This window comes from Rhopalosiphum padi, chromosome 4 (genome assembly GCF_020882245.1).
Source record: "Rhopalosiphum padi isolate XX-2018 chromosome 4, ASM2088224v1, whole genome shotgun sequence".
In the NCBI taxonomy this organism is placed as follows: domain Eukaryota; kingdom Metazoa; phylum Arthropoda; class Insecta; order Hemiptera; family Aphididae; genus Rhopalosiphum; species Rhopalosiphum padi.
This window is the reverse complement of record NC_083600.1, coordinates 27,798,869-27,813,214: the sequence shown is the minus strand read 5'-3', so window position 1 is coordinate 27,813,214 and position 14,346 is coordinate 27,798,869. Positions and strand designations below refer to the sequence as shown.

General features: G+C 26.0%; 2 protein-coding genes across 2 annotated transcripts; both read left to right on the top strand.

The window, feature by feature from the left end:
- The first annotated feature begins 1,914 nt into the window (after positions 1-1,914).
- LOC132929530 (ras-related protein rab7-like) lies at positions 1,915-5,233 on the top strand. Its single transcript, XM_060994924.1, has 3 exons — positions 1,915-2,148; positions 3,846-4,064; positions 4,853-5,233. Exons 1-3 carry the CDS (start codon positions 1,990-1,992, stop codon positions 5,087-5,089), a joined length of 615 nt encoding a protein of 204 aa, XP_060850907.1. The 5' UTR covers positions 1,915-1,989; the 3' UTR covers positions 5,090-5,233.
- A 6,129-nt stretch (positions 5,234-11,362) lies between these two features.
- LOC132930485 (uncharacterized) lies at positions 11,363-12,030 on the top strand. Its single transcript, XM_060996393.1, has one exon. The coding sequence runs from the start codon at positions 11,389-11,391 to the stop codon at positions 11,776-11,778; it is 390 nt and encodes a 129-aa protein (XP_060852376.1). The 5' UTR covers positions 11,363-11,388; the 3' UTR covers positions 11,779-12,030.
- Positions 12,031-14,346: the final 2,316 nt, after the last annotated feature.

The following is a 14,346-nucleotide window of genomic DNA, read 5'->3' as shown; positions in this document are numbered from 1 at the left end:
TATCTGCAACTCGTTCGCTACACATACTGCACGCTCTGTCGCCGTAAAGCGCGGATATAGAGTGGAGGCAGTGGAGCTCTTTGATAGTGGTAATTTAAATATGTGACCATTTGATCTATTCTGTGATGTGACCGTGACGTTATCACGAGATGTCAATCCGTTCTCAATGGCAACATCACTATAGATCTAAAGGCCCAGAACAAAACGTCATAATAATATTTCTCCAGACTTCAGTCATTCAAAATCCCCCAATAAAAAAAAATAATAATAATAATAAAAATATGTAATACTTAGTATTTTAGTAATATATATGCTGACAGATCGTCTTTGCTCAGAATCGTAACTGATATATTTTACACAAAACAAGTTTTCGACATAATGAATCTCTTTATTCTGTTAAAATTCAAAAACAAATAACCGTAAATACTTGAAATGTTCAACAATGGTTTATATTATTATTTTATATACATAGTTTAATTTTAGAAATATTTTCACTCAGTTATTTAAATAAGCAAATGAAATTTTCGGTTTTTTTTTTTAATATCAATAAAAATATTTTTACGAAATAGTCGAAAAGTTTAAAGATATAATATAAGGTTCCTCATAAATGGTTCTTATATCTGTATAAAAATATTTAAAAAAAAACATAGGCATTTTAATTTTAAATTTTAACAAAAATGTTCAAATCGGATTACAAGTGTTATGTATTAAACAATTTATTAAATCATAATTCTTTTATCAAAAATTTAAAAATGTAAAATAACATTCCTAATAAGTAATTCATATTGGAACTTAATAATCTAAAACAAAATTTACAAATACAAAAAAAAAATAGATACTTGAAGTTCAAGTTTGGACGAAATTACATATTATAATTTATATTACATTTTAATTTTATCGATGAATTACAATTTGAATTATTTTTGTTATAATCCAAAACGTTATTCATGGGAATTCAAAACTGCTTATAGCCTATAGGTACCTATTATGAACTTTATTTATAAATATGTTGATTATTAGTTTTAAGATATTATTATCTATTTATACAATAAACCTATTCACTATATTTTGCAGTAAGATGACAACAACTCAAAAGTTAATTTCAATAATAATATAATAATGGTATAAATATGTATTATTATAAAAATTAAATATACTACCTATTAATATAATATATGCAATTTTTTGGAAAAAAATAAATCAACCTACCGTAATACCAAATACCAATAGAAAAATGAATGACTAATAGCTATAACAAAAAAACATAATGGTGTATTATTGGTATATTATCATGAAATATACTTTATATACTCAACAAGAAGTTAGTATAATGTAGGTTGACGGACCGTCATCTTCGCTTAGGATCGTTTTCATATACGATGATATATCATTGAATTCAAATTTAACACATCCATTACTGACTACTAACTGTGACCCATATGAGTACATGACACCTAATGTAGTTACATTAGAGCGGTACCCACTTGCCAATTTTTTTTTTTTTTTTTTTTAATATTTTTAAGATGATTTTACACAAGTTTCCCATATATCTTTGTCATGATGTTATATAATTTGTTGTATACACCTGTGTTTATATATTATTTTGTTTTTTATTAAATTGAAGTTTTACATGCTGAAAATGACAATTATAATTAGCCTATGGACTTAGTTTATTATTGTACATATTTCATTATTTTTTTGTTAATAGCATGCTGTTTATATAATATGTTTATGTATTATGCATAATACTAATAATACAGTTGTAAATACAAGCATTTGATTTTCAATCAATTACTAGTCTTTGTAGTACATTATTGAAAAATGTGATTGATTTGTTTATCATATAAAATACGATAATGGACATACATAAATAATTATTATTATTATGTTATAACAGTAATAGTAGATCAGCATTTAATTATGGTAGTTGACTTAGTTTTGTTAGTGAACATCGTAGAGTAGAGCAATATCAGTCATTCGAATTTCGAAATGAAAATTAATCTGAAAATAGTGATTTTGGGTGATACGTCTGTGGGAAAATCTTCTTTGTTGGCTGGCAAGTATTATTCAGGTACAAATCTACCTAACTACGGAACTAATTTTACAACCAAGGAAATTGTGATTAATGGTACAATCGTATCAATTCAGGTACAATTTTTTTTTTAAGTTTTTCATTTATAATAATTAATATAATAACATCTAATGTACAACATAAATACATAATATAGGTACTTTTTATATGATTTATATTAATTTATAACTGAATTGCCACATTGACTTAAAATATTTTATTATTTTTAGTTATTTACATTTACCTTAATTATTATAATTTATAAGTAACATGTTTACTAAATAGCAGATACCAATATACCATATACCTACCAAAGAAATTAAACAAAATTTTTTCTAGATACTTAATACTTAATACTTATAGAGTTATAGATATAATATTTCCATCATAATAAAAAAAAATTTGTCGTAAAACGTGAATCTTCTGTTATATATAATATATTATTTATGAAATGCTCTGTCAATATTAATTACTATAATTTTCCAATCATCGACGCCTCAATCATTTAAACCTATACTATATTTAATATCGATAATTATATGTACTATCCCTAACAGGTAGTTATAAAACTTTTTAATAACTCATAAAGTGGTGGGTATAAAAATATAATTTTATACTTTTTAAAATGTCATGAAGGTTTGTCTTGCTACAATAAATACAATTTCTAGGACTAAAACTAAAACTTATTTGTAATATTATCATTCACACCATTATTATTTTTAAATAATAATTTGTATATTCAAAAAATATATTATAATAAATCTATTCAATAATAATGTATTGTTCAATGATTCAAATGATTCAATTAAATTTAAGCATTTTATATACATATATCAACATATTAACCAAACACGTGTCCACATCCACCAAAATCATCACGTGAATATCAACATTAACTATAGTTTATAGCTATATTTTTTAATTTATTAACATTCCTGGCGACAATCAGCATTTGACATGCCTTTGGATGGCGGTTCTAGCGTATGGGCAGGGTGGGCAGCTGCCATACCAAAATTTCTAATGCCACTTATTTAAAAAATGTAATTTTTATATAAACATAAGATGTTTTATCATTTGAGTCATTTGACATAACCTAACGCAGTTTTTCCATCATACGCCGTGTTGAGACATATTTAAGATCTACTATGAAAAGTTTTGCATGATTAAGCAGCCTTAAACTATCAATTGATACAGAAAACGCAGAAAATTATTAAGAGATCCAACTTCTGCCCTTGAAGTTTTTGTAAGCATGAAAAATAGAAGAATCCAATTTTAAATTTAGCTTTTACTATTCTTTTAAAAATTAGTCTGAATTACTTTTTTGACAGTTAAATTTAAATATATTTAAATAAGCATAATTATACTTAATTACTTAAAAACTAAGGATTATTCTATTTTTTTATATTTAAAATCTTTATTACCTATTACCTACCTATTATAATTAATATAAAGATTTCAAGCTACAAACTATAATGTACCTACTGCTAATATTTAAGGTATTTGTGGAAGCTATAAGCATAAATATTTTATTAAAAAAATTTTGAGGGGAGGAAATGAGAAATATTATTTGCAGTTAAAACTATATATATCTACTGTTGCCCGCATACGAAAATATAGTCCTAGAATCGCGCCTGTGGCCTGTGCCATACTGTATAGAGTGTAGACACTTCCAAGTTTCAGTAACATATAAGAAATATGATTATTAATTATTATAGGAATGTGTATCATAAATTGTCAATTTTTTGATGTTATAATGATTTATATTTATTTACAGTTTTGGGACATGCCAGGACTACGGTCACTGCGTTCTTGCTGTGTACCATATTATCGAGGTGCTGATTGTTGCGTTTTGGTATACGATGTCACATCATTAGAATCTTTTGAGTCATTAAATTATTGGCGAGATGACTTCCTTAACGAGATCTCAATACCTAATGGAAAATTATGTCCATTTGTAGTTATCGGTAACAAAGTCGACTTAAATAACATAATGGTAATATAATATATTGTTATTGATTTTTTATTTATGATTTAAATATAATAATAAACAAGAATTTAATAAAAAAAAAATCAATTTTTAGTTATAAAATGATAAGGAAAAATTTTGCTTATTGCGTATAAACAGTGTTGTATTTACGAGGGATCCCGGGTTCAACCCCTCCCCCCAAATTAAAAAAAACATGGATCTATGCACCAACGCGTCGTAGAAGTTTGTAATTAAAATATTATTTATAAATTATAAGAAAATACCTAACCAGTAGGTTGTGTGTGTACGGAGTTGTCGATAAACAAATTATAAAAACATTGTCCACAATCCACAAAATCTATAATAGTAGAGCACCGGTAGTCACACGTAGTCGACCAGGCAGAAATTCGTTGCGGCGATACGGTAACGGGACGACATTTTTTCAGTTATAAATTATTATTGTTTATATTTATTTTATTTCTTTATTCCAAGTTTCAAAGTAAAATGAAACAAATAAGCTTTATCAAATGGTTTTTTAAAATTTTATCCCCCCCTCCCCAAGAAATTATTGAAAATACGCCACTGCATATGAATATTCAATATATAATATATGTTCTAAAGAGGATACGTATACCTATTGTATATAATGCCATTCGTTATAAAAGGATTAACCTTTAATATTATCTACTTTTTAAATGGGTTTTGTTACTTGTTGCTAATAATTATGTATATATCTATGAATATGTGTACCTATGACAAATGTAAATTCTAATGATTTTACCAATGGCCAATTATTATTTAATAATTATGTATAGGTGGATCAGGAATGGGTTAAGTTATGGAGCAGGGATAATGAAATTTTATCATACTTCGTGACATCGGCAAAAGATTCAACAAAGGTTAAAGAAGCATTCAACACAATAATAAAAATCGCATTTGATCATAAACAAAAAACCTACATTTATGAAACTGCAGACGATCAGAAAGACCAAAATTCCCGTTTCTTTTGTTGCGGCCTTTTTTCATGTATTACCCATAATTATATGTTTTAACTAAAATAAGTCATATTATAGTCTCATAACTTCATAAGTATAATAAGTATAATTACTATAATTACTAATTAGATATCTACCTATAATTAAATTATAATTACTTTGTAATAAAATATTTATTAATATTAAATGATTAACCACTAAGTATAGTATTTTAATCTAATTTATTCATATATACTACATTACTATCCATGTAAGTATGCGACTATTGCATGTTTACAATCATGTGAAATTTGGCCATAACTCATAATATTATGTGGCCATGTGGGAATGAGATCGGGTATTTTGTTTTGTTGAGAGTAAATAAAAAAAAAAATTATTGATTTTACAATTATTTGTTTATTATATATTTGTATTATTGGTTTACAAGTAAAATAATAATATGTACATATAATATATCATACTAGATGCTAAAATGCCCTATCCTTTTTTTATATTTTTGTATTTTTTACCAAGTTTACATTGCCCATTAAACATAAATATTCTATATTGTGTGCTACCCATACATATGTTTTGATTCTTATGATGATATTGCCGATATTGGTATATATTATTTCATTTAGTAAATTTAACGAGTGGAAGCTCTTTGAAGTATTTGAACAAATGATTAAGTAATAAGTACAATTGAAATTTGACAATAATTATATAATTAACAGATCTGATAAAAAGAACTAGATCACTAAACGATGATTAAGTTAATGATACAAAATAAACCTACTGAAACTTAGATTTAGAGTATATATAAAACAAAAATAATTAAAATAAATAATGAAATAAATAAATAAATAAATATTATATACCTATATATAAATATTTTGCGTATTAATAATTTTTCTTTGCATCAAAATTCAAATTATATATAACCTTGTATCCGCGCGGGTATATAATAGACTATAGCAGGGGTGGCAAATTATTTGAACGCTACGTGCCAAAAATTACCTTTTTTTTTCAAGTGGCATGCTATGAAAAAAATATATATATATTATATTTAATATTGCAAGAAAAAAAATATCATAATTTTATTGTATAATTAAAATAAATAATAAAACAAATAGTTAGTTTAGGCACATAATATATTAACGTTACTTTGTTAATTCTTAATTATTTGTTTTGTTTAATACTTGATGCCAATTCGTTCCGATTGCGTGCCGTGGATTTTCCATCCCTGGACTATAGGGTATAATATTAAATATATTAATATCAGTTAGTAAGTAGTTACCTATAGGTTATTGCTACTGTTTAACAAAATATCATGTGAAGAAATTAATTAATAACTAGCTTTCAACTAATTTTTTATGATTATGCATCTCAGCATCTGTAAACACTAAACGATATAAAATAAATTTCCTTGTCCAATACGACGATATATGGACACATATTTTATAGTAACAATTTTGTAATTGCAGCTGTGAGACTGTGAAAACATAATATATACCAGCAGGTACTAAGGTATCCACTATCTATATGCAATATACCAATATGCATTATATGCACTATTTGTCATTGACAATTGTCTGTATAGCTTAAATATTGTAGGTATTATAGCTAATATATTTTATATCGATATATTCAGCTAGATGTCAAATAGATACACATACATTATAGGTATTATAATACTGACATATGAATAGTACTAAATATTAAACAATATATATAATATTATATAATACAGTCATCACTCATCAAACTGCTATTTGTAATGGTATTATGTATAAATATTAAATTTAATATATTATACATAAATAACTTGTTTATCTATAACAGCGATACAATAAAATAAGTTATTAGAAACAAAACAATTGCTAAAAGTACATCAACTTATTTCGAGGACACTTCAAGCTTAAATATTCATAAATTATTAAGTGCCTATGTTTTTCAACATATTACATTATTTTACACTTTTACAGTAGGTAATCTGCAGGCACCTATCAGCTATTAGATTAGAAATAAAAAATAAATAATAAGTTAATATATAAATATAATTACCTATAGGTACTTTTAAAAATAGACAAAATAAAACTATATTTTCCATAATAATTTGTAAAAATTTAAATAATATACAATTAACAATTAGAACATTTAGAACCATACAACTTTCAACTATGAATTTAAAAAATTTTAACTTATAAACTTTGATGTTTGATAAAAACATTACAATATTATCCATTTGGTTTTAGGGGGTAGAGCCGGTAGTGGAGTACTGGAGTAGGTATTCATTGTTTCAAATAATTGTACCTATACATTTATTATTGTTGATATCATTTACATTATTAAAAAAGTTGTATGTAAATTAACTTTTTTCTCTATATAAAATAAAAATAAATACGTAAATTATAACATTTAAATTATCAGTATCCTGAATTCTCGTTAAACCGGAGTCTGGATCGTATCTAGAGGGCAAAGTGTATAAGTATAATAAATGAAATAATAAAAATAATTACAGACTAAACTGTACAAATAAATAGTGTTTAAGAGGTACCTACACTATGTCAAATGTTTAAATACGTGTGTAATTTATATTAAGTTCAGAGGTATGTTGTCGTTGTGTACACGGTGTACCTAATTTATTTTACACAAATATCTATATCATCTTATAATAGCTTAGTAAATACTATAGTATTAAAATATATAGATAGTGTTGAGTGTTGGCCATTGTTCATATATATACCGTATTATATAATTTTATAAATATATATTATACACCGATTACCGATTACCGACATATTATATAGACCGCGAAAACGCCGTGTATAGCACTATAGCCCCAGCCTTATAGTAGTAAACCTTGAAAGGTCGAGATATCGAAATAAATGTAGTTCCATTGCGAAAACCACAATTGCTCGAAAGAAAAACTGTAGATAACTTAAAAATTCCGTGTTCCAAATACAAACAACAAACAAATAAAGATGATTATTACTTATGATTAGTTTCACTATCATTGAAACATTTTACTAATTATCTAATCTGTTTCTGCACAATCTGGGAAAGACGACACATCTATCATTGAAAATACCGTTACGGATAAAAAATGGACTTTGATAACAAGTCATTACAACAATGATCTATATGAATATAGTAGAAAACGTATTTATCTATTAGCTAACTTCACCTATTTGTGTATTCACTTCGTTTATTTATTTTCAGATTCTGAGCGGAACGACGAATGTAGGCATTCATTTTTATAATACGATGATACGACTTTTTTATTCGTATGTAAAAGAAATTTGTGAAATTTTCAAAATTTTCAAATTATTTTGTAGTCAGAACTTTATAAAAAAAATGTCATTTTATAATTGATATCGATGATTTGAAAATGTAATGTATGATTTTTCATAAATTTTTCTACCAAATATTCAAAAACATTATTCGTAGAGACGTATATTATACATTTTACTATATCTACTCATTGACAAAATATGTTAAAATATGTATATTAATTTTAATTTTTAAGACATAAGCTATTTATACCAATAACCTATTCACACTGTTGTCTGTTCTACTGTAGTAAGGTGGTTTTAACTCAAAAATTAACAATAATATAAATTATAATATTTATAAATGCAATATTATCGGTGAAAATTAAATCAACCTATATCGTAATAATGCAATACTAATAGTAAAATAAATTATTTTTATAGCAATCAAATAAATCATGATATTAAATCATAATTTAATAATTAATAAATTAAATCAAGTTTATTGTATGATATACTTCGTGTCTTAGTGATGTATATAGTATATGTGTAAGCTGATAGCCGATAGGCCATCTCCGCTCAGCAGCATTTTTCGTATATACAATGAAGTATTATTAAATCATTTGAATCCAAATTTAACACAGAAGTAAAGCATTTTATACTTACTATACAGCAGAGCGGTATTTACTTGCCCATCTTTTTTAATTTTTTTATGGCATATTTCTATTAATTATAAAATAATACAACTTGTAATCATATGATAATCACTTAAATAACCAAAATAATATACTTATTTACTGAGCCAAAACTGAATTCATGTGCGAGTGGTAAGCGTAAGCCACCCTATAACAATCTATATAAGGGTTGAAAAAAAAATATATATAAACACCTTCCGAGTCTCAAGAAATCTATTGATATAACTTTTATTGAAAATAGTTCAATAATATTTGAGTAGATATACATATATAAAGGGCAAACAAAGAAACATTTATTATTATTAACATATTATGTACCTATAATTCATAAAAAAAAAAAATTAACAAAGTTATTGATAAAAATAATTAACATTTTTTTTTTTATTATTTAATTGCTAATAATAATAATAATAATAATATAATGATAAATACCTATACCTTTATGTGCATAATATATTACGAATAGTATATTTTACTAAAGTAAACTATAGTAAAAAATATATTATGCAGCTAATTACAGTTTTTGTCCAATATATCAAATCACTTAAAAATATTAAATAAATTAGTCATTATATTGGCTTATTACATTCGTCATTCTTTATAAATGTGTATGATTAATTATGTAGGTATGTACTATGTACTAACTACTACTAAGAGATAACTGATATATTATAACCGATAACCTTGTACCTATATAGTAGGTACCTCGAAATTCTCTTTCTTAAATTACATATCATTTCTGTATCATAACATTTAAATAATTACAATATATTCAAATTCAAATTGTAATTTGGATCCATTCATTTTATTTAAAAAGGCTTAACGTGATTAATAAGAGTATATTAATCGACAACCATTATATTATTTCTTGGATGTATATTAATTGTATTTACTACATATGACATCATAAATAATGTTCATGATTTTTTGTTTAGTTGATCAGCGATATTCTAAAAATGTATAGATATGTATAGGTGTCCCAAAATGAACGCTTTTTTAAATTATCTATAAAAAAACACTTTATTTTTCAAACAAATACAAAAAAGGATATGTACAATTTCGATTGTCCTCCCCTAGCTTGTCGGGCCGATATTAAGAAAAAAATTATTTAAATATAAATTAATTATTAAATTAAAATAAAATTAGTTCTCAAAAAAATTATTAAACAAAAATGTTTTATTGAGCTTAGTTATTTTTTTCAAATAATATGTTTTAATCGCTCTGTATACTCAAATGTACTTATAGTATTGAGACAAGTTATACACAATGATATTTCAATTAGGACCTAGGGTATTTCCATATAAAATTAACAAATTAGGCTAGTATACCTATACGATAATATATAGCACTAGTAATCAACCGCGTGCCATAGCAATGTTAACAGTAATAGTGTATATACTTAAAATAACAATGGTTAGTGTAAAATGAATAAAAGATGGTAAAAAAACTATTTTTGGTGGATTTGCATAAACAATCCAGCATAAACTAATAAAAACATTAAGATGGAAATGTTCCCAGAAGTCTTCGAAAAAATGTCCTGGTATATTAACTACCGACAGAGGTAAATACCTATATTTATAATATATTTACATTTTGTAATAATTTATTAATTTATGTATGTAAAAAATATATTTATATATACAGATTTAAAAAATCCAAGCTTAGATTGTAGAGCATTCTCATGCTGGTGAATTACACATCGGCATTGTTGAAAAAGCAAAGGAAGAAATGAAAAACCGATTTAAAATGTCAACAAATACACCTTCTCAGGTTTTTGCGGAAGTTATCCATAATTTGCCAAAAGAAGCTCTGAAATACATGCCTGCAAAAGCAAACACTGTAAAAAGAACATTGTGTAATTGTAAAAGTCGAATGTATCCAAAAAAGCCTCAAATTCTATCAGAGCTAAATACCTATAACTGGTGATTGGACATTATATAAAAAATTAACGCTTTTTATTGTAGGTACAATAGTGAACCTGATTCTGATGAACGAATAATTATTTTTTATATGGATGATGCTTTACGGTATATTACTAATGAAAATAATTGGTTTTGTGATGGAAACTTTTCATTGAGTCCTGAACATTTTTTACAATTATATGTTATAAGAGTAAAAAAAAGAGATGTATTTGTTACCGCTGTTTATTGTTTATTAGAAAGAAAAACAAAAAGTACTTACAAAAAATGTTTAGTATTTTAAACGAGAAATGTGCTGAACGTAATTTTTTTCCTGATCCAAAATTGTTATATATTAAGCGACTATCCAGGCTGCTCGTGAAATAATTAGATTTGAATTAGAAATAAAAGGATGTTTTTATCACCTGTGTCAAAACACGTACCGAAAAATACAAAATCTAGGGTTACAAAATGTATATACAAATAGCGACAGTTTTAGTTATTTTTGCGGGATGTTAGATGGACTAGCTTTTTTACCATTACACAAAATTTATGAAGGTATGAACTATTTAAAAACTGTTGTTTCACCAGAAGCTAATGAGTTACTGGAGTACTTTGATTGTACATACGTCACGGGTACGTACAAAAAAGTTGGTTCGGAAGAATGTATAAAACTACGTGGAATTAAAGCGTTGTATCCACCAGAGATATGGAACGTGCACGAATCGACATTAAATGAGGAACATCAAACAAACAATATATGTGAGAGCTGGAATAATAGATTCAAACATGTAGTGGGGCATAACCATCCTACGATATGGAAGCTAATTGATAAAATGCGACAGGAAATTAGTGTAGATATCGCAAAAATTGAATTGAATGATATTGGGCGGCTAACATAAAAAAAAAAACAAAATACTTTAGAATACCGTCTCCAGATACTATGTCGAAGAGCTGCTGCAAATAACGAACCGGTTGAGCTGATATTATAAAATATTTCGCATTGCTTACGAAAAAAGAGTAGGGAGTAGTAACGGTAAATTACATAATATATAAAATAGTCATAATAATTTAATATAATACAAGTAATTTTAAAATAATGATAATAATTAATGCATAGTTAATTATTTTTTTTATATATATTTTATTACCTTATTCGCGGACTTTTTTACCGTTTACCGTCTCGTACTACCGAAGACGTCTTAACCTAATCGTGCCCAGTTTTTTCAAATTTTTTATTAGCCAACGAATTATTGACACATTGGGAGCAGCGCCCCATCTGAGTAAGATACAAAGTAATACGTTTCATTGCAGGAACAGACACCCATCCAGCATACATTTAAAATAGATTGTTCAAACTTATAAATAAAATTTATCCATATTATATTACTTACTGAGTTACTGAAAGAGGATTTAACTTATTTATAATTTTATAAATTTAGGCAACAATTTACAACCAGTTTTGTCTTTACTTTATAGTATGGACCAAGAAAATTACAATCAGTGACGAACAATTTTCCCTAAACAAAATAGAATGCTCCAGAAAAAAAATGGACTTCGCCAGTCAACTAAATACCTATAGGTATATTTCTAGATAAAATATTAGCCTGGCCTAACCACATCAAGCAAAAACGTAAACAATTTAACCCTCGCCTCCATTTAAGTCCTATTCTTATATCTAACTTGAATTAGACTTGAATCTTAAAAACAAATTACTGCTATACCCAGAGCCGCTATATACATTAACGAAAATGGGCCGATGAAAAATATCTGAATCTTTGATATGAAAATAGATTTTATTTCCCCGGGCCGGTTAGACTATGCCTATCCGCCCCTGCAGGCTATACCAAACAGTCATCCAATAGCGTAACCAGTAACCACAGGGGGTTAAGTGGTTGTAACCCCCCCCCCAAAATGTCTCCAAGGCCTAGTATAATAACCTATATAATTTTATGTATATATATTGTAATAATGTAAGCCCCCCAGAAATTTTTTTCCTAGTTGCGCCACTGCAGTCATCAATCCAGTAATATGGACGTATGGTCACAAAGCAGCCAAATTTGAAGCTCAGGTAATCCGGTAAACATTCGCCCTATCTAAGCCTTTCAGTCAATTAGCCTAAGATTTATCACCGAAGCTCCATTGTACATAACAAATGTAACTCTCCGTAATGAACTAAAAAATAACAGCATGCTAAAACCCACTGTTATATGAGTTTCCATTAAAAATTAACTAACCCAATAAACCGATTCATTAGAAACATGTCTTCTTTCTCACATTACCACAAATTCTCCGTCGACTAAAAAGAAATTGGTCTAGAGCCTAAAATAGTAAAATAAGGGGAAATAAATAAAAATAAGAAGTTTTCTGAGGTTCTGTTAATGAATGGTCTACTCTTCACGTGTGAATGTGTGATTTATGTTTTATATATACTTTTCTCTGTTATCTTTATTACTTATAGTTTTTATTTTATAAGCAGATGGAGTATATTTATATATAAGAACAAGTATGGATTAATAGCTATGCAAACTGTGTTTTACTGCTTGCAATAGGCGTTATATTTTTTTTATTTTAACTGTGGAGCTTATCGGAAATTTTTTTGAAATTTTATACTAGGAATTCTGTAAACAATTATCATGTATACAATTTAATAGGTATATACTTAAAAATTAATCATTAATAATTCATTATAATCGGAATTGAATAGTTCCTATAACTATCCAGAAACCATTTTTAAATTTAATCATAGTAGAATATGGTGTAGGTATTTACATTAAATATTAATTACTAAATAAAATTAATAGCTGGGCTAGCGTTCACTGTTATACCTAAATGAAATAATCAATAATACATACTAGGTATTAGGTACCTAATTTAATACTTATTTATTGTTATTAATGTAATACATTTGCGAGATTAAAGTGTGATTTCGTAGAATTATATGTCATAGTCATTATTACAAAAGTCAATGAAATTGTAATTTGAACAATAATACCAAATACTATAAATCATTTATAGTATTTGATGATAATACCTAACATGGTAACATCAATAGATTAGGAAAATACAATATTAAAATAGAATATATACGTAAAATTAAGAATAAATTATTATAAACTTAATTGCTTGTATTTTTATTGATTCTTGGCTCCCTAATCCCCTGACCCCTCTCTCATTAATTTAAATCCATAGTCATTTGTCTTACAATAATGAATATTTTTTTATGAAACATACTATTATTATTATATTTTTATTTGTATTTTAGTTTTTAGTGTTTCTACTAATAATAAAATTACTAATAAGTATTTTCAATATTGTGGATCCTATTCGTCAATCATACAATTTTTAATTAATAATAAAGAATATATTATGCAACTATAATATACCTAGTTTATTATGCTAATAGTTCTAATATTATATTTTGTCTATTACATAAGACTTGTCTTAGAGTAATTACTCTATGATAAGAC